The sequence below is a fragment of the Pelobates fuscus genome, chromosome 9 (genome assembly GCF_036172605.1).
Source record: "Pelobates fuscus isolate aPelFus1 chromosome 9, aPelFus1.pri, whole genome shotgun sequence".
NCBI classification, from domain to species: domain Eukaryota; kingdom Metazoa; phylum Chordata; class Amphibia; order Anura; family Pelobatidae; genus Pelobates; species Pelobates fuscus.
This window is the reverse complement of record NC_086325.1, coordinates 11324250-11345596: the sequence shown is the minus strand read 5'-3', so window position 1 is coordinate 11345596 and position 21347 is coordinate 11324250. Positions and strand designations below refer to the sequence as shown.

General features: G+C 43.2%; 1 protein-coding gene across 1 annotated transcript in view; it reads left to right on the top strand.

The window, feature by feature from the left end:
- Positions 1 to 290: 290 nt before the first annotated feature.
- The window catches only part of LOC134572305 (cytochrome P450 2G1-like), a 131828-nt gene continuing 110771 nt past the window's right edge, over positions 291 to 21347 (top strand). The window contains exons 1-5 of the mRNA XM_063431188.1: positions 291 to 356; positions 2301 to 2461; positions 9007 to 9183; positions 11500 to 11641; positions 16430 to 16617. Of these exons, the coding sequence (XP_063287258.1) occupies positions 2330 to 2461; positions 9007 to 9183; positions 11500 to 11641; positions 16430 to 16617 (639 nt within the window). The 5' untranslated portion in view covers positions 291 to 356; positions 2301 to 2329. The remainder of the gene's footprint in view (positions 357 to 2300; positions 2462 to 9006; positions 9184 to 11499; positions 11642 to 16429; positions 16618 to 21347) is intronic.

Below are 21347 nucleotides of genomic sequence, written 5' to 3'. Positions count from 1 at the left end.
GAGTTATGTGCCTATATAAGGAGCCTGCACTATTGTCCGGGGCTCAGAACTTGTGGTATTTTGGTGACGCTAGTCCCTCTGAGTCCCGATCGGTGATCCAATAAAGAATCTCTTCCTTCCTGAAGAAACCTGTGTCCATCTCTCTGTGCTTCGCTTCCGTCAGTTTCTCCGGTATCAATAATTTTACCATGAGTTATGTCTTTCAGGAATAAGTTTAACCAATGGAGAACGATGGCGACAATTGCGAACCTTCACTTTTAAATCCCTGAGAGAATTTGGATTTGGGAAGAAAACGTTTGAGGAAAAAGTTCAGGTGGAAGCTAAAAGTGTGGTGGAAGAGCTTAGGTCACTGAAAGGTTTGTACCAGTTTATATAAATTCTCCCCCACTTCCTGCACACACACACACTCTGATACACACAGAAACACACAAAATGGCTTGAACACATTAAAAAGAAATGCAAAATTAGGCTCTATAAATGTAAACCAGCAAAACGCATATGGGATACAGCTGTGGAAGCTAAAAAGAACATAGACAAAACATAGTGTAATATTTTAACAAATAATGTGCCGCTGTACAAAAATGCACTCACAAGAAATAAGTGTATTATGCGCTCAAAGGGTGCCTCCTCCGGCTTTGGATCCCTCTGTTTTGTTTTGTTTTCTATAAATGTGAACCCTTCCCTATAGCGGTATTGCAGGATGGAAAACAGTCATGCCCTTTAGCCAACAGGTACATTTTTGATTACAAATCTGCGTTACATAGTTACATAGTTACATAGCTGAAAAGTGACTTGTTTCCATTAAAGGACCACTCTAGGCACCCAGACCACTTCAGCTTAATGAAGTGGTCTGGGTGCCAGGTCCTTCTAGGGTTAACTAATTTTTTTATAAACATAGCAGTTTTAGAGAAACTGCTATGTTTATCAATTAGTTAAGCCTTCCCCTATTTCCTCTAGTGGCTGTCTCACTGACAGCCGCTAGAGGCGCTTGCGTGATTCTCACTGTGAAAATCACAGTGAGAGCACGCAAGCGTCCATAGGAAAGCATTATGAATGCTTTCCTATGTGACCGGCTGAATGCGCGCGCAGCTCTTGCCGCGCGTGCGCATTCAGCCGACGGGGAGGAACGGAGGCGGAGAGGAGGAGGAGAGCTCCCCGCCTAGCGCTGGAAAAAGGTAAGTTTTAACCCTTTTCCCCTTTCCAGAGCCGGGCGGGAGGGGGTCCCTGAGGGTGGGGGCACCCTCAGGGCACTCTAGTGCCAGGAAAACGAGTATGCTTTCCTGGCACTAGAGTGGTCCTTTAAGTTCAGCCTTCCTCACATTTGTTTTTTCTGTTGATCCAAAAGAAGGCAAAAAAACCCAGTCTGAAGCACTTCCAATTTTGCAACAAACTAAGAAAAAATTCCTTCTTGACCCCAAAATGGCAGTCAGATGTCTCCTTGGATCAAGCAGCTATTACCCCACTTAGCTATTACCTCCTTATTGCTCTTCTGAGAAAATACAGTGTTTACATTGAAATCTAGGAACACCTCCAGTTGCAGTCACTCAGAGAGAACCAGAGGGACTTCTGAGTTGATGGAGCATAATATGCCTCCATCTACTCAGATCTGCTGTGCGCGAGCATCCTGTGATTCAGTATCTCCTCCCACTGCATGCAGACTCTGAACTTTCCTCATAGAGATTCATTGATTCAATGCATCTCTATGAGGAGATGCTGATTGGCCAGGGCTGTGTTTGAATCATGCTGGCTCTGCCCCTGATCTGCCTCCTTGTCAGCCAATCCTATGGGGAAGCAATGTGATTGGATCAGGCTATCACATGTCAGCAGACTGCTTGTTTTTCCTGAGTCTCAGCATGCAGATTTACAGATTCTGGCTTGAATACAGTAAGACTTTTACTATATTTATGGAGACATGAGAGGCCCAGGGGGACTAGATGGTTGTGTTAACACTATAGGGTTAGGAATACATGTAGTTGCACTGGTGACTATAGTGTCCCTTTAAAAAAAAAAAAAAAACCATACTGAGTATTGAAATGAATTAACACACTAAACAGATGATGATAACTTAAACAAGTGCAGTGTTCCAGAACATGCACATTATTCTGCAGCAAGAGCAAAGAAAAAAAACATGCACAATTCCACAACAGGTACCTTATTCTACAGAGCATTCTACAATCTGCACACTCTTTGCACTCACATTATCACAGCCAAACATACTCTGTAACACAGCCAAACGTACTCTGTAACACGCTCACATTTTCAGGATTCTTGCTCACTAACCACTGATCGTTTCAATGTAGGGAAATCCCTGGATGTAACCAGACTGTTCATGGATGCATTGTCCAATATACTTTTCTCCATCATATTTGGGAACCGTTATGAGTACAAGGATGAGAGATTTGTGAAGTTCCTGGCAGTGGTAGAGGAGACTTTTCACATTATGAGCTGCCCATGGGGACAGGTAAATGGCATTATTTAAGAGTTTATTCCATACATTTGCATGTACATGGCAAGACAAGTGAAGCCAAGTGTTCAGAAAATGCATTACAAAAAGGAAAACCTATTGGAAACAGGTTTATAAGCTGAAATATAAATAAATATGTAATTGTATTTATTTTTGGAATGTAAAAATGAGCACACACTTATGAATGCAAGCAAACTTGACATAAAGAATAAGAAGGAAAACAAACATGCTGATTAAATTTAGAATTTATTGCACTATATTTACAGAAAAGGGGGAAAAAATCCACTCTAAACAAGAAGGGAACCATTATATGGCATTCTTTTCAATGGCGGTTGACAAAGAAAAATAAATAAGGTGGCAGCTTTGAGTTCCCTAATCAATGAGTGGGGTGAGTAAGGTTTGACCTGTAGATAGGGATCTTAAAGTATTACAAAACCAATGAATAGGAGAACTCTTAGAATGGACAAAGGCTTAGAGAAACGCCATTGCTTGTCCTTTGATAAATCCCGTCTGAGGTCTCAAAATAGTTTTGCACACTTGTGCCATTACAGAGAGAGCCAGTACATGGGCATATCAGACTGATCCCACCCATAAGGGCAGTCCAGAACCAAAATAACAGCAAATTCTCTCTGCATGAGAGATCCAGCAGCCCCAGATAAACATTTCAGCATTCTTTGAATTTAATCAGTGAGGTGTAGCAACCTAGTGCCTATTGGCACAGAAAAAACATGTCTGCATTTCGGTTCTAGACTGCCCTTATTGATGGGATCAGTCTGATATGCTTTGGAATATGCAAAAACTAATTTGAGACCTGAGCAAGGATTTACTGAAGGGCAGGCTACTGAGTCTACACTTTTGTCCTTGTCAGCTACATCTCACTGAGGAGGCTCAAAGAATGTCGAAATTATTGTCTGGGGTTGTTGTATCTTGCGTGCAGAGGGAACTTGCTGGCATTTCGGTTTTGGACTGTCCTTACTGGTGGGATCAGTCTGATATGCTTCGGAATATGTCCTCTCTGCAAAGGCACACATGAGTAAAAACTATTTGGAGACCTGAACGGGGGTTTACAGAAGGGCAAGCTACTGAGCTTCTCTTAGCTTTTGAACATTCTCATAGTCTTTTTTTTTGTTGCTATTAAACTACTTAGGTCATCAGGATACTAAACAAGGACAAGCTGATAATAGAATTTTTTTTATGACACTTGAATTTGGGCCACATGTCAGTTTGTCTTGGCAGAATTTTGGTGCTGGAAACCCAATTCAGAAACAAAAACAAAGAATATGAGAACACTGAGTTTCTGTATCGGGTTTACAGCATTGTTTTTTCAGCATAGTCTTCTTAAATGGAAATGTATGCATCCACTGGTTGTGAGGATATTTATGGGGTAATATTATTAAAAATAATATTTTATAAAAATGATAAAAAATTAATCAATAACTTTTCTTAATATCAAAAATCAATATTTTGCCACTTTTTCTCCTTGATTGGTTTAACCCCTTAGTGACCAGACCATTTTTCAATTTTCTTACCGTCAAGGACCAGGGCTAGAGTTGAGTGAACCCGAACCGCCGTTCGGGTTTGTACCGAACATTACGTTTTTTGGACCCCGGACCCGAACACTGACATATCACTGTATGTTCGGGTTGGAGTTCGGTGTTTCGCGATTTAATGACGTGTTTTGAAAGGCTGCAGGGCAGCCAATCAACAAGTGTTTGACTCGTGTGCCCTTAGAAGCCATCACAGCCATGCCTACTAATGGCATGGCTGTGATTGGCCAGTGCAGCATGTGACCCAGCCTCTAAATAAGCTGGTTACTTAGTATTATTAAATTATGCCCCTCGCTATACCGCAAATAGGGGCATGTCTATTAAACAGTGGGCAGCCTGTGGCTGCTCACTGATAAAAAAAAACCCCAAAACATTCCCCCCTCCTGAGCCCCCCCCCCCCCCGCGCGATGCGCGAGTGGGGGCTTTTAAACTAAAGGGGGGTCCTATTGCCCCCCCGGCCTTCACCCCTGTGCGGCAGTTGGGGGCCCTAAATATCAATAGGTTTGTCACCTCCTCAAAAGGACGCATGAGCCTACAGTCATTGCGCATGAGCGTCCAGTAACGTGGCAAAAAAAATCCCAGCTCCGCAGAGGCTGTCCTAGCACCCCGGTCATACAAATATTTGTTAACGGCTTTTTCTTGTTGGAGCAGGCGATCGAACATTAGGAGTGTTGAATTCCAACGTGTCGTGCTGTCGCAAATCAAGCGCCTCATTGCCATGTTTCGCCGCTGGATATCTGCAGAGTGCGCCATGGCCGTGTAGGGATGCCTGAAATGGCCACACACCTTCCTGGCCTGCTTCAGGATGTCCTTTAAGCCTGTGTACTTATGCACAAAGCGTTGTACGATCAGATTACACACATGTGCCATGCACGGCACATGTGTCAACTTGCCCAACTTCAATGCCGCCAACAAATTTGTTCCGTTGTCACAAACCACTTTGCCGATCTCCAGTTGGTGCGGAGTCAGACACTTTTCCACCTGTGCGTTCAGGGCGGACAGGAGTGCTGGTCCGGTGTGACTCTCTGCTTTCAGGCAAGTCAACCCCAAGACGGCGTGACACTGCCGTATCCGGGATGTGGAATTGGGAGCTGGGGGCTGCCGTTGATGTGGAGCAAGACGCAGCAGCAGAAGAGGACTCAGCCGAGGAGGTTATGGAAGAGGATGGAATAGGAGGAGTAGAGGAGGTGGCAGCAGGCCTGCCTGCAAGTCGTGGCGGTGTCACCAACTCCTCTGCAGAGCCACGCATTCCATGCTTGGCAGCCGTCAGCAGGTTTACCCAATGCGCAGTGTAGGTGATATACCTGCCCTGACCATGCTTTGCAGACCAGGTATCAGTGGTCAGATGGACCCATGCCCCAACACTGTGTGCCAGACATGCCATTACTTCCTTTTGCACAATCGAGTACAGGTTGGGGATTGCCTTTTGTGAAAATAAATTTCATCTGGGTACATTCCACTGCGGTGTCCCAATAGCTACAAATTTTTTTAACGCCTCAGACTCCACCAGCTTGTATGGTAAAATCTGGTAGGCTAATAGTTCAGACAAGCCAGCTGTCAGACGCCGGGCAAGGGGGTGACTTTCTGACATTGGCTTCTTACGCTCAAACATGTCCTTGACAGACAACTGACTGTGGGCAGATGAGCGTGAACTGCTCAAGGCGAGAGACGGAGTGGCGGATGATTGAGAGGGGCAAGGAGGACAGCAGTGGTTGACGTGGCTGAAGATGCTGGACCAGGAGGAGGATGGCAGCTTTGAGTTTGTGTGCTGCTTGTACTCATGTGTTGATCCCATAGGTGTTTGTGATGTGCGATCATGTGCCTTCGCAAAGCAGTTGTACCTAGGTGGGTGTTGGACTTCCCATGACTCAGTTTCTTTTGGCACAGGTTGCAAATGGCATCGCTGTTGTCAGAGGCAGACACACAAAAAAAATGCCACACTGCTTAGATCTGCAATGACGGCATTCTGGTGGTGGCAACAGCATGTGTTGATTGGCATGCTGTCTGGCTGACCCCGGGTGCCGATGCATGCTGTCTGACTGTGCCACTAGCTCCTTGCGATGACCTCCCCCTGCTTTCAACTCGTCTCCTCCTCCTCTCTGCCTCCCCATCTGAACTTTTGCCCTGTTCTTCTTCTTGCCGAGCGGGAACCCACGTGACATCCATGGATGCATCGTCATCATCAACCGCTTCACTTGTATCTGACAACTCAGCAAAGGAAGCAGCAGCGGGTACAACATCATCATCATCACACCGTACGTCAATGTGTGTAATGCTGCCTGACTAAGACATATCCCTGTTATCTACACCCTCTGGCAAGAATGGTTGCGCATCACTCATTTCTTCAAATAGATGCTTAAATAACTCCTCTGACAGATAAAGTGAAGCGGCTGTGGTGCTAGTGTTGGTGGTGGCGGCAGGCGGGTGAGTGGTAACTTGAGAGGTGCCCGAAGCTAAGCTGGAGGAGGATGGTGCATCAAGGTTCCGAGCAGAATCTGTAGAAGCTTGGGTGTCCTGTGTTAGTCAGTCAACTATGTCCTCAGAACAGGGTACGTGGCCTCTGAAAACTGGGCATTATTCTAGGGCAAAAGGGAATCACAGCACCACAACCACGACGGCCCCTGCACTGCCTCTTCCTGTCATTTTTTGGATTAGTGGTACTATGCGTGCAAGCTACTGTGACAACAGATATGAGTGGCAAAATGCAGTGGCAGAGGATGGCAGAGTACACGCTGTAGGCCTGACACACACGCTTGAAGACAACTAACTGCTATTCAATCTATAACAGTGAAAAAGTTTTTGGGTTTTTAAATGCACGCTATTGTGACACCAGATATGAGTGGCACTGTGCAGTGGCAGAGGTTGGCAGAGTACACGCTGTAGGCCTGACACACACGCTTGAAGACAACTAACTGCTATTCAATCTATAACAGTGAAAAAAGTTTTTGGGTTTTTAAATGCACGCTATTGTGACACCAGATATGAGTGGCACTGTTCAGTGGCAGAGGTTGGCAGAGTACACGCTGTAGGCCTGACACACCCGCTTGAAGACAACTAACTGCTATTCAATCTATAACAGTGAAAAACGTTTTTGGGTTTTTAAATGCACGCTATTGTGAGACCCGATATGAGTGGCACTGTGCACTGGCAGAGGTTGGCAGAGTAGACGCTGTAGGCCTAACACACCCGCTTGAAGACAACTAACTGCTATTCAATCTATAACAGTTAAAAACGTTTTTTGGTTTTTAAATGCACGCTATTGTGAGACCAGATATGAGTGGCACTGTGCAGTGGCAGAGGTTGGCAGAGTACACGCTGTAGGCCTGACACACAGACGCTTGCAGACAACTAACTGCTATTCAATCTATTACAGTGAAAAAATGTTTTTGTTTTTAAATGCACGTTTTTGTGACACCAGATATGAGTGGCACTGTGCAGTGGCAGAGGCTGGCAGAGTACACGCTGTAGGCCTGACACACAGACGCTTGCAGACAACTAACTGCTATTCAATCTATAACAGTTAAAAAAGTTTTTTTGTTTTTAAATGCACGCTATTGTGACACCAGATATGAGTGGCACTGTGCAGTGGCAGAGGCTGGCAGAGTACACGCTGTAGGCCTGACACACAGACGCTTGCAGACAACTAACTGCTATTCAATCTATAACAGTTAAAAAAGTGTTTTTGTTTTTAAATGCAAGCTATTGTGACACCAGATATGAGTGGCACTGTGCACTGGCAGAAGTTGGCAGAGTAGAGCAGACTGATGTTCTAGCCCTAAAAAGGGCTTTTTGCGGTGCTGTCCTTACAGCAGAGATCAGATGAGTCCTTCAGGACTGTAGTGGACACTAAATACCCTAGCCTAGCTATCAATTTCCCTATCAAATCAGCAGCAGCTACACTTTCTCTCCCCTCACTAAGAATGCAGCTTCAGAATGAATCTAAAATGGATGCTGTACAGGAGGTGGGAGGTTCTTGAAGGGAGGGTATGCTGCCGATTGGCTGGAATGTGTCTGCTGTTTACTCAATGATGACGAATAGGGGACGGATCGAACCACGCATATGTTCGCCCGCCGTGGCGAAAGCGAACACGCTATGTTCGCCAGGAACTATTCGCCAGCGAACCGTTCGGTACATCACTAATGATGACCAGCTGAGAAAATTTGAAGTTAGAAAACTGGAATGCCCACCCTCCAAATAAGGTATTTTAGCCCCCAGAGAACCTATACATGGAGGGTATCACTGTACTCAGGAGATGTTGCTGAACACATATTGGGGTGTTCTTTGGCAGTAACCCTTAAAATTCTCCGTACATGTATTCTCAAATTGGTAGTAAAATGGTGGTAAATTGGTGGTAAAATAGTTGCATGAAAAGAGTCAAAATACCCCAAGCTTAATACCTTAGGTTATCTTCTTTTAAGAAATATATACATGTGAATGGTTATTCAGGGATTCCTGACAGATATCAGTATTACAATGTAACGCGTTAATTTGGGGGGAAAAAATGGTTTAGAAATAGCAAAGTGCTACTTGCACTTATTGCCCTATAACTTTACAAAAAAAGCTAAGAACATGTTAACATTTGGCATTTCTAAACTCAGGAAAAAATGTAGAATATATTTAGCACGGGTGTTTTTTGGCGTTTGTAGATGCATAACAGATTTTGAGGTTCAAAGTTAGAAAAAGTGTGTTTCATCATATTTTATAATTTTTTTATAGTATGTTATATGATATGATGCAAATAATGGTATCTTTAGAAAGACCATTTAATGGCGAGAAAATTATATATAATATGTGTGAGTACAGTAAATGAGTAAGAGAAAAATTACAGCTAAACACAAACACTGCAGAAATGTAAAAAGAGCCCTGGTCCATAACGGTAAGAAAATTGCAAAATGGCCTGGTCACTAAGGGGTTAATGATCTGTACAGCATTGGTTGGAATTATGGAAAAAGGGGGAAGTAACTTATGGAAAGTAACAATTTACTTTTTACTAGCTCCACGCCATCCTTCCTGGAGTCATGGACTACATTCCGGGTCCTCACCAACAAATCCCCTCAATTTCCAAAGAGCTAATATCATTTATTCGAGACAGAATTAAAGTCCATGAGAAGACTCTGAATCCTGACGCTCCCAGAGACTTCATAGATGTTTTTCTCATTAAAATGGAAAAGGTATGGACTAATTCATGATAATGATCAAGGAGTCCACTTGTAGTTTGTATTGTACAGCGGGGCAAAACGACATGCTCTAGTGCCAAAATGAGGAGATTCAGGACTGGTAAAGAAGTTTTGATCTCGCTGACATTTCTTGCTGCCTCAGAGTGCTCCCTAACATTCTGGCACCAATCCCTGGTTTTGGGAAGGAGTTTTTGGCATAACAGGAGGAATTTTAAGGAGTAGCAGAATGAGTTATATACATTAAAGGAACCTGAACAACTTCTGAGAAAATATAGTGTTTACATTGAATGCTAGGAACACCTCCAGTTGCAGTTGCACAGAGTGAACCAGAGGGACTTTGGAGTTGATGGAGGCATAATATGCCTCCATCCACTCAGATCTACTGTCAGCAGAGCACAGGGCAGCACTGTGCACAGCATCTCCTCCCTCTGCATGCAGACACTGAACTTTTCTCATAGAGATTCATTGATTCAATTCATCTCCATGAGGAGATGCTGATTGGCCAGGGCTGTGTTTGAATCATGCTGGCTCTGCCCCTGATCTGCCTCTTTGTTAGTCTCAGCCAATCCTATAGAGAAACATTGTGATTGGATCAGGCTACCACACATCAGCAGACTGCTTGTTTTTCTGAGTCTAACAGCATGCAGATTTACAGCTTCTGGCTTGAATACAGTAAGATTTTGTACTATCTTTAAAGAGGCATGAGGGGCCCAGGGGGGCTCCTTTAATAGGAGGAGTTAAAGGAAGAGTTACATACATTAATGAGATACTAATACAGAATTATCATATATAAATACTACTACTACTACTAATAACTAAAAATAATAATCAATAGTATAATATATAAATATTTTTAGTAGTTTCATATTGAACACTAGGGTGATGATTCGGAGTGATACTTTCTAATGGGAGGTCTCGTAGATATGGATCATTTGGAAGTATATTAAATGAATTAAAATGTTATGTTAGATATTACTGGCACTTTAATGATTGCCAATGAGCAATTAATATCAAATCAATCACAATCCGAGGATACTTTCTGAAAACACTTTGATCATTACCAGATCAGTGAAAATGAAGTGTATACCTTACTTTAAACACTAACATTCCAGAGATCACAATCTTTCCAAATAAAAATGATCAGCTCTTTTAAGTGCACTGTAGTGGTTATGGTGCCTATAGTGGTTATTGCCCAGAGTAATGTACATTTTAGAATGGTTTGGCTTCTTACCTGGGGTTCACTGAGTGGAGCTCCCCACCTCCACTACTGCCTACAGGAGAACTGGAAACTCTCTGTCTGAGATAAACCAATTAGCTCCCCCTGCATTGAACACCTTTGCTCAGGTGAGCTAATGGGAATTTCCAATTCTCCTGGCTGAGCGAGAGGAGGTGGGGATCGACTACTTACAAAATGGGAGGTATCAGAATATTCCTGTCACCATATCCACTACAGTACATTATATTGGTTATGGCATATGGTATGATCCTTTAAGGGGACACTCAAGGCACCCAGACCACTTCTGCCCATTGGAGTCTTCTGGGTGTCAACTCCCATCACCCTTAACCTTGCAAGTGTAATTATTGCAGTTTTTATAAACTGCAATAATTAAATTGCAGGGTTAAGTCCTCCTCTAGTGTCTGTCTACTAGACAGCCACTAGGGGGACTTCCCGGTTCTTAAAACACGAAAAGTGTTCAAACGACGCTGGACGTCTTCACGCTATGCATGAGGACCTCCAGCATCGCCGGAATTCCCATAGGAAAGCATTAAATAATGCTTTCCTATGGGGAGGTCTAATGCGTGTGTGCGGGGAGAAGCTTGGGCAAAGCCTGACCCAGCGCCAGGGGACATCGGCGCTGGATTCAAGTAAGTCACTGAAGGAGTTTTAACCCCTTCAGCAACATGGGATGGAAGGTGGGAGGGAGGGGGGTACTGCAGGATTCTGCAGTGCCAGGAAAACGGGTTTGTTTTTCTGGCACTGTATAGTCCATTTAATGATATATATCTCAATCATTAGCATCATTAATACCCACATTAATACCTCAAAATTGCCATCATCAGTGAATTTAAGTGAAAGAAAGGTCCGGCAACTCAATGGTACATTCAATTAAGCTTTTTTTAAATACAACAGGCAATGTTTCAACTGAAATTATTTGTGTTCAATCATCTGAATAATTATGTGTAAGTCTGGAGTCAAATTAAAGTTTAAAGTTTATAACTGTACCCCATGTGTTTACATTTGGAGTAGTAAATAATAGTTTGTATTGACATTTATCACAATAATAATATAGATCATGTCTGTTTTTACAGGAGAAAAATGATCCAAACACAGATTTTATTGAGATGAATCTTATAATGATTATTCACAACCTGTTTATAGCTGGAATAGAGGCTGTTACGGCTACACTCAGACACGGAATACTCATCATACTGAAATACCCTGAGATACAAGGTAGGTACTGACTAACAGCAAGGTACACTGACATAAGAGGTGTGCATGGGGATAAAATAGTTTTGTTTGAGTTTGATTCATTAGTTTTCTAATTTCATTTGTGCCAAATTTGGAAAAATAATGATTCAGAACAACTGAAATTCAACCAAAATTGTATTACATTTCAAAATACAGATTCCTATTATTAATATACATATATAAGTCCTGCGCTTAAGCTCCGACTGCTTCTGGTTGGAGCAATGACCATAGTACACATCAGCCCTAATACATACAATAAAAACCAAAGAAAATAGTTACCTGAACTCTTCCCAAATCCCTGTGCATATTTATATAAATGGGGGTTTTAAGCATCACTCCAAAGGTCATTTAAGTGTAAGCTCACCTGCCACATCAAGGCAAATCCTCTTAGGTGAGTCCTACACTACAATTCACCTTGTTTTCTTTAGCTAGAAGGTAACATCTCTAATGAGACGTAAAGGGGCATTTATTTAAACCCCTAAATAGGTATTTATCTAAACTCTTCTAACCCCCCCCCCCTTTATTTGCATAATTATCTATGGGGAATGAATGAAGGTGCCAGTCACAAACTTACAAAGTACCAATTTAGGGGATTATCCACTAAACTTGTAATATATCAGAATTAAGAAAAGCCCTCTTCTCAGTTTTTCACTTCCAGATGTTTAGTAGATAATTCCCTAATTTGCGGTCCTCAAGCAGGATTTCCATAATTAACCATACCAAATTGGGGAGCTATCTAGTAAACAGATGAAAAATAAAATGTCCCTTCCGAAAAGGATTGGTTTTCCATCAATCCTCCTCTACTACAGAGCCACCCATTTGCTACGCATTGTAGATTGGCACACCAGGAGTCCAGATAAACTCTGGCATGCTCTAGGAAACACCCAGGCTGCTTTTTTTGATTGTACTGCATTGATTGTTATTTTAATATTGTGGTCCCTGAGGAAGTCCCATACTTTATAGAAGGGACGAAACGCGTAGGACCTCTATTTGTATTTATTTTATATACTTTTATCCAATTAAAGCCGCTTTTTTCATACCTTCACCCGGAGTCCTGCATTTTGAGTGGAAGTGTCCAGGGGATTTCCCCAGCCCCCCATATCATCAGGGCTGGCACCATATATGCCTGAACTGTCCAAGATCCTGTGAGTGCATTTCATATTGCGCAGTGTCAATACTGTAAAACTGTATTACACTATATCTCTTTTTATTTATCTTTATTTAGACTACCAGCCAGTTCCCTCGTTGTGTTTTGTATATTCTTGTGTTCAAGTTGATTGCTAGCTGGGAGCGATCTGAGGGAGGCTGTATTTACCTACCACTGATAAGTATCCTTGTATATAAGTGTGTGTATAAGGTGCATTTCTTTGTTGTTTTGAACAGAGGTTGCCCTTCATCATATGGATGACGGACCCCCTCCGCGAACTACGCGTAGGCCAAAACCCCTTTATTTAGGATACCTTGAAGGTGTGGATGGCCTTGAGGGTGACATACATGCTCACCACCACTTCATCCCCCCTTACATCACTCACCCATAGCCAAGAGGTTGCAGATGGCCTGACACCTAGGGCTATCATTGGGCTGGGTGGCTCTGACTGGACCTACCGGAAACAATTCTGCACCCCTATAGGACTCAAGCCCATATCAAAGCTAGCCCCCGAGGGCACCACCACGAGCCTCAGGAGATTCCAATGCCAACCAATCCAACACTTCTACCAATCCATCACAGGTAAGCACTTGGTCCACAGAGACTTGACCCTTTTGAGAAGCAATGCACCTCGAGAGACCGCCCAATGAAAGGCATAATATTACTGTACTCCCAGCTACTTACCTCTATACCTTGCACCCCGCCTAGCTACATGTCGAGCTGGGAACAAACCACAGGCTGTACGCTCACAGAACAGCAATGGGAGAAGATACACATCTTTGTGCACCAAGGCACAATTAGCACTAAAGTGCAAGAGCTCAACTACAAACTCCTTGGCGAAAAGGCGCTAGGCAAATCATTAAGCATAACAGATTCTCTTTTTCCACCCTCTCTTTTCTCTCTCTTCTCCCCCTCTTCTTTTACTCCGCGGGTGGAGGGGGCGCGGGGGAGAGGCCATAAGGGTACTGACACATGGGGGAGAGAAAAACGTGACCCCACTGACCCCTTTACTTAACGTGTTCACACTTCCATGACTCACACTGCAGACTTGCCTCCTGGCACACACCTGAGAACCTCCCTTATATGGTTAGAGTGACATTGGCCCCCCAGCAGACACATCCTCACTTGGTGCCCAATACTTGACTGCAGAATACCGTGGCCTGTCCACCCTTTACCGACCCAATAACATCCCATTGGTGCAGGGATAGCGAGGAGGACAGAGGAAGAGGATAGTGAGAACAAAGGAGGTTGCTGCAGCTCCCCCAGGTTTACCACATTACCCAAGGCAAGTGAGTTACTGCTAGCCTGGACAGACACTCTCACAGACCATGAATGTCTTGGGCGTCGGGCCTGCAGTAGAGACTAAGTTAATATGCCTCTTAGACTGTGGACGATCGCCATCTTTCACCCTAATTACGAGGTCATCGCCAACGATCAGAAGCTACCTATGGCAACATCAATACCTATTACTTACTACGCAAATATAATTACTGTTCTTGATTTAACACGTTGTCTCAGTGTAGCGTTAACTACATACACCACCTGCGAGTGGCTAAATGTCTAATATCTGCACCTTCTCCTGAATTGCATGTTTGAAACTGAAAATAAAAATAGATTGTCAAAAAAAGAAAAAGAAAAAATAAGACAAGCCCTTTTCTCAATTTCTTTCTTTCAGTTGTTTAGCAGATAACTCCCTAATTTGCTACCCTCGTCAAAACTAATGGATCCAAAACTAATTGGTTTGATTCTTTAACGATTTAAAGTTCATTTTTGTTTAGTTTTTCCATCAATTCGGAAATTTGGACATTTCCAGATTGCCGAATTTGACCGAATTCGGACAAAATCTGATTCAGAACGAAACAAATTACACGTCTGTCTGACATAAACTGTACATTAATGTAAGATATGATTAAATATTATTGATAACAATGATACTAATTTTGTAACAGTTATATTATAAAAATTGTTGGGCAGGAGTTTGTGATCCTTTGATCTACACAAATACTCAGAATAATTTCACTAAGTCTTCCATTCCTTTTATTAATTTTGCAGTCCAACTCTGCACTTTTTCTTATTTTCATAATATTCTTCTAGAAAATCATTGTTCAAAATGGTACAGCTTAAATTAACAAGTGTCGTCTTGCACTAAAATTGCTTTAAAATAAAGTAGAATTATTTAGAGGATTAAGTAGGAGAGAGGAAAAACTACTATTGGGGCTAATGGTTTTGTTAATTGCACATCCTCTGGACCATGGAATTAGGCTGGATTTACAGCTTGTCTGCTCCCTAGTCACAAAAATGAGATACATGTAAGTATAATACATTTCTTAAATGGACATTGCAGGCTTAAAACTATCTAAACAACATTTATATTTGACAACTGTATATTTATAAATGTATGCAAGTACGCTAAACAAAATTATAAAGGCAACACTTTTGTTTTTGCCCCATTTTTCATGAGCTGAACTCAAAGACCTAAGACTTTTTCTATCAACACAAAAGGCCTATTTCTCTCAAATATTGTTCACAAATCTGTCCAAATCTGTGTTAGTGAGCACTTCTCCTTTTCCAAGAAAGTATTAGGGATTAGGATTAAAAATTAGAGTGGGGTTAAATCTAGCATGTGGATACATGGAGTGTTTTAAAATTATTGAGTTTAGGACTAGAGTTGGGCTAAACTTAGTATTGGGGTGCATGAGGTGTTAAGTTACGTTTTTAAGAGTTAAACAAAAGGTTAAGGTAAAATTTTAATTTTCAGGTTTAGGCTTTGGATGCTGAAGTTTGAAGGGTTATTTGCAAAGTTGGAAAAAACTTACATAATTTTGGAGCGCTCTTTGAAAAAATAGAAAGATTTTAAGTAAAATACTAAGAGTTGGTATGGATTTTTCTCACTGCTGACAACATTAAATGTGATACCCTTAAACACACAAAAAACATATACAGAAAAAAATAGTAAAGTGGCGCAGTATATTACATGGAGTGGCTGTTTAGATAATAAGCCCTTATGAAATTTGTGCAGAATAATACTTAATATTCAGTAGATGGTTTCCAGATGTTGCATTCAGCACATGAAAGAGATATATAAAGAGCCTATAATAGTGTAGACTGAAAAAAAAAACAAAAACCTCTCTAATAATATTCCCACAGTTATAACCAAATAAAGGGTTAAGGAAATATATAGATCGTATAGGTGAGGTCAAACAATCATGAAGCACAAAAGATTTAATCACAACAAAGGTATTTACAAAGTAAAAAAAAAGTGTAATGTACACTAGAATAACTGACTCTTACAGGAAAGAGTGGTGAGTTTGGCACGGCAAACGCCGCTACTCACTGCCCGGCTTGTGTAAATGAGGTAGCTGGAGACTCTGGCTTCGTGGAGTAATGTAGAATTGAACAGTCTACGTCAAACGCTGGGAGTCAGCGTGGTTCTCCGAGCTGCTGCAGCCTCTGCCCCCTTAGTGATGTCTACGCATTTTGCCGGTACCACCGGCTTCCTCGGGACATAGAGATGAGATGATTGGGCTCTGTTTGAATTTCAAGTGTTTCCTAATCTTATCTCCATGCTCTGTCTGTAAACACATTTCTTTAATTAAATATGATTTTTTTTATTAATATCACAGATAAAATTTACCAGGAAATTGATCAAATTATTGGACATGATCGAATTCCAAACTTGAAGGATAGAGCAAACATGCCATACACAGAAGCCACCATCAATGAAATTCAAAGATTCTGTGACCTCGTTCCCTTCAACGTTCCACACCAAACTACAAAGAACACGGAGTTTAGAGGATATTTCCTTCCAAAGGTAACTGTTGTACAGAATCACCTGATGTTGTTTATGGGATTAAAAAATAAACATGGCTCAAAACATGTACATTTTCATTATGTCATGCTCTATACTACATATAACAGATTTTGTGTGCTTGTCATCACTCTGATTTTTGTCCACCTTGACTATTGTGACCCGAAGGTCATCTGCCTTAATCACACTACTGTCAGACTGATTTCCTAAATCACCAGTTCTTTCACAGCTCACCCCTTAAACTCGCACATTTCAAGGCTCAATAGTCACAGTGCATCATACGCGTGTACATCACTTTACATTCCAGGGAAAAGAAAAGCTAAACTTTGCTCAAAAATACAAATTGTAAGGGTAAATTCCCTTTAGCCTGTTGGATGTATAAAGTGAATTCAGTGCAGCAAACTCAAACCTTATTTCTGACACGTGCCGCATAAAATGTTATTCTCACTGCAGTACGCTTCATACTTATCTCTTCCTCGAAGTTCAATAAAAATATACATGGAATAAAATCATTTTAACCCCTTCAGAACCGGACTGTTTTGGCGATGTTGTACGTTAATGACCAGAGCTGTTTTAACACTTTTGTGGTATTTTAATATGTCTGACATGTACATGGCCTTTTTAGGGCCATGCATGATAGGAAGTCCCTCTAAGTGACGGCCACTGGAGGTATTCCTATCAATCAATGTAAACACTGTATTTTTTCTGAAAATACAGTGTGTACATTAGATTGCCTGCAGGGAGCTATAGATCTCACCTGAACAAATACATTAAGCTGTAGTTGTTCAGGTGACTATAGTGGCCCTTTAATACAAAGGAATTTACACGTATGAGGTGTATGCATATTCATTGTACTCCTTACCCGGCTTGGGCATTTGGGAATCCATATTAAAATAGGGCAAGTATTCAGAGATCGAAAGGTCCCGCCCCTAACATACACGTCACGACGTTAGAACAGACACAACGTCGTGACGTCACACGGAAGTGACACCGAAATCAAGGATGCGGCCAGACACCGGAAACCGGAAGGAGGGTATGAAGATGCCCCGACGGACGAAAAGAGCACCGATTTCTGGGTATTTAAACAAGTAAAGAAGAAGATGGAGGATGAACTTTTGAAAAAGGCTTTTTTGCCGAAACGCGTCAATTTCTCTTCATGCACAAGTGGACTTTTAGAGATTAGATTGTATGTTTATTTTTATCCAGCTACCTGTAGTGTGTCCAATAAAGTGTTTTTGCATTACTTCCTGCATCCTGGAGTATTTAAAGCAACAGAAACCAAGGACCACAGAGGTGATTCAGCTTGGAGTTTGACTACTACATACATTCATCTGATATACTTCTAGTCTGAGCCAGCTTTCCTTAAGTGGCTCATGACCATGTGAGTGTAACCAATTATCATTTCAAGTTACATCCAGCTGCAACGTTATTATCCTATGTTGCCATTTTTCCTGTTTTTATATTTATAGGAGTGGTTTTAATATTTTCACGTGCAATAAGGGTAACGTGCAATTATTATATTTATTAGTGTGCTCTTACCACTCACATTTTTGTAACACTGTAAGGATATTTTTCCGATGATAGTCTTGAACCGGTCATGAAGGGGTTAAAGATTGTGACAGAACCATCCGTCTGTCTATTTCTTTTGTGGAATCGTCTATTTTGTGCCATCCGTCTAAATGACTGTTTCCAGTATCATAACCATCCGAATGACTGTTTTCACGAATAAAACTACCGAACGGATGGCCACCCAGAAGAGAAGTGTGCTGCTGGTTAACCTTTTGATCCCAATTAGAACGTTGTGGTTAACCGCAGACACTTCTCAATTAAGCCGACTTCAGGGTCGCCGCCGTTCGTATGTCGACCACGAGGCAGCGGCCATTTTTAACCATACGAAAGCCCAGCGGTGTTCGGCTCTGATTCCATGGAACTAAAAACGGACACCCTTTCTGCCGAACACCGCTGAAACCATGGGTCATTCGGCTGTCTCAACGAAACCATACGAATACCAGCTGTTCGGGAGTTTTACCGTCGACCGAAAGGACTTAACCCAGATAGCCTTCCCATGGAGTCGATCGTCTGCCGAAAGACTATAAGAACTTCGACTCCATGGCGATTGAACTATACGAATGGGATCTGAGCGCTATTCGCCAATAATGTGCCCTCAGATCCCGGCTATCTGGGGATATGTGATATGGATGTGAAATATACAGTTATCATAAAGTTATGTATTTTTATGTATTTTCTGGTTTTATATTTAAAATGGCGATGGGTCTTTGTCCTGGAGATAATTGCATTTCTTCCCAATTATCTCCAGGGCAGGAAGGAGGAAACCCTATTGCATTGTGGGAAAAGTCTATGCCTGTATGTCTGGAATGTCCTACTGTACAACTGTAATTTCAGTCTTCCATTTGGTCCCCTAGGGGAGTGTCCACCAAGTGGGAGACCCGCATAAATACGGGCGGGTAGCCCACAGTAAAGCCAGATCCTGTTTGACCCTCAATACAGAGCTTCTGTCTCGTTATTGGGGGGATTTCTTATTCACGCTTAGAGACTGTTTATGGGAAACTTATGCCGCTTGGTGGATGTCGTGATTCGGCTGTTAGCGGCAGTTCGTGGAGTTTGGTTCGGGAACCAGAGTACGTTCACAGATCCCGTTCGGGAGATTACCGCTTCCCCTGGTTATGGTTCGTGGATTACAATTATACGAACAGAGACTGGATACGGTGAGAGGGGAAGGTGAACTAAACGGCGATTTACTTATAGACACAAAAGGTGTCTTAACAATTGGTGGCAAGCGACGGGATGAATCCCACAACACAGAAGGTCAGCTACACGGCCCAATTGAAGGAAAGAAATGCAGTATGAAGAGTTAAGACGTGCTACTCTTAAGGACATACTAGAACGCCGAGGACGATCAGCAAGTAATTTAAAGAAACGTGAAATTATTGCTTTGCTAGTGGAAATGGATGCAACACAGGGAACGGAGAGAGCTAATGTGCCCAGCAGTTTGGATTTAACACCCGAGGAAATACAATTTAACCGGGCAGTGCAAATAAGGCTGGCACACTTTGGCCCCAACCCCTCAGCAGACATTGTAGAACATGTGCAAGTCGCAGTAGCGGCACACCAGGCGCTCCAGGGAAGAGGAGCTGCAGCAGCGGAGGTACCCAATAACAATTTCGGAAGGAAAAAGGTACCCTTTGCTGCATTTAAAATTTTTATTGAAAATGAAGGAGAGATTGATGGGTTCCTGGCCGATTTTGAAAGGCAGTGTGCCCTACACCAGGTACCCACAGATGAATGGGTTACCATCCTCTCTGGGAAATTATCCGGCCGGGCTAGTGAAGCATTTCGGGCCATCCCAGAGGAGGAGATCACCAGCTACCGGGCAGTGAAGGATGCGCTCCTAGCCAGGTATGCCGTGACCCCAGAAGTTTACAGACGGCGCTTCAGGGAAACCAACAAGCAGGTTGGCGATTCTTATGTAGAATGGGCCTGCAGAGTTCACCGTACTGCAACCCACTGGATGGCAGGATGCCAAGCAGTATCTGGGGAGGAGGTGCTGCAGGTATTTTTACTGGAACATTGCTTCGATAGATTGCCTGCCGGGGTTCGGGAATGGGTCAGAGATAGAAAACCCTCTACCCTACCTGAGGCGGCCCGGTTGGCAGACGAATATACCGATGCTCGCAAATTGGACAATACAGTTACCAAAGTCCCGGCCAGAGTAGAATACCAACCAGCAGCCACTCCGACTCCAACAACCTACCGACCCCCAGTGCATCGCACCCCAGTGGTACCACCGACCAATAATTATGTGCAGCCATCCAAGTTTAATGCCCGGGATTATTCCCAACCCATCCGGTGCTTTCTGTGCAAACAGTCGGGGCACAAACGCCTGGAGTGTCCGCTGAACAACGCCAACCAAGCTCAGTCCTGGAGGAAGCCAGCCAACGGGAATCAGCGGCCACCACAGCCTGCTGCTCACTGTGTAGAGCAGGAGGAGTTCTGGGGCATCTTGCACGAAGCCGACCCGGTGCAAGCAGCCCATCAGGACAATCGCCAGCAACACCGGCAGACTGTGAAACTGAATGGCCGAGTGGTAAATGGACTTAGAGACACAGGAGCCACAATTACACTGCTCCAAAAGAACTTAGTCTCAGAGCATCAGCACACAGGAGACACAGTGGCAGTGAGGGTAGCAGGGGGAGCCGTATTCCGTTTACCTGTTGCCCGTGTTCACCTGGATTGGGGAGTGGGCGCTAGACACATAGATGTTGGAGTTATGAAAGACTTGCCCGCTGATGTTCTCCTTGGGAATGATTTGGCCCCTTTGGTTTCGGCCTATGCCCCGATGGGGTGACTACTCGTTCTCAGACCCGTGCCGCTGGAACCAGCCCACCTGCTGAGGAGGCCCAGGTAAGACCCTTTTCCCCGACTGGTACCTTAGATCAGACCCCCTTACGTTGGGATTCCCCCGAGGAGTTTGGGAGGGAAACCCGGGCAGATCCGACCCTCCAAAAGTACAGGGATAGAGCAGATGCTGGAGAGGAAGGAATAGACGGGGAACGGTATAAGTGGGTGGGGGGCAGGCTATACAGAATCCCGAAACCTTCCCAAAAGAAGATAGCCCCTCCGCCGAATCAACAGCTGGTGGTGCCCGCAAAATACCGGCAGGAGATTCTGCGGATAGGGCACGATGTCCCATTAGCAGGACATCTAGGGTCTCG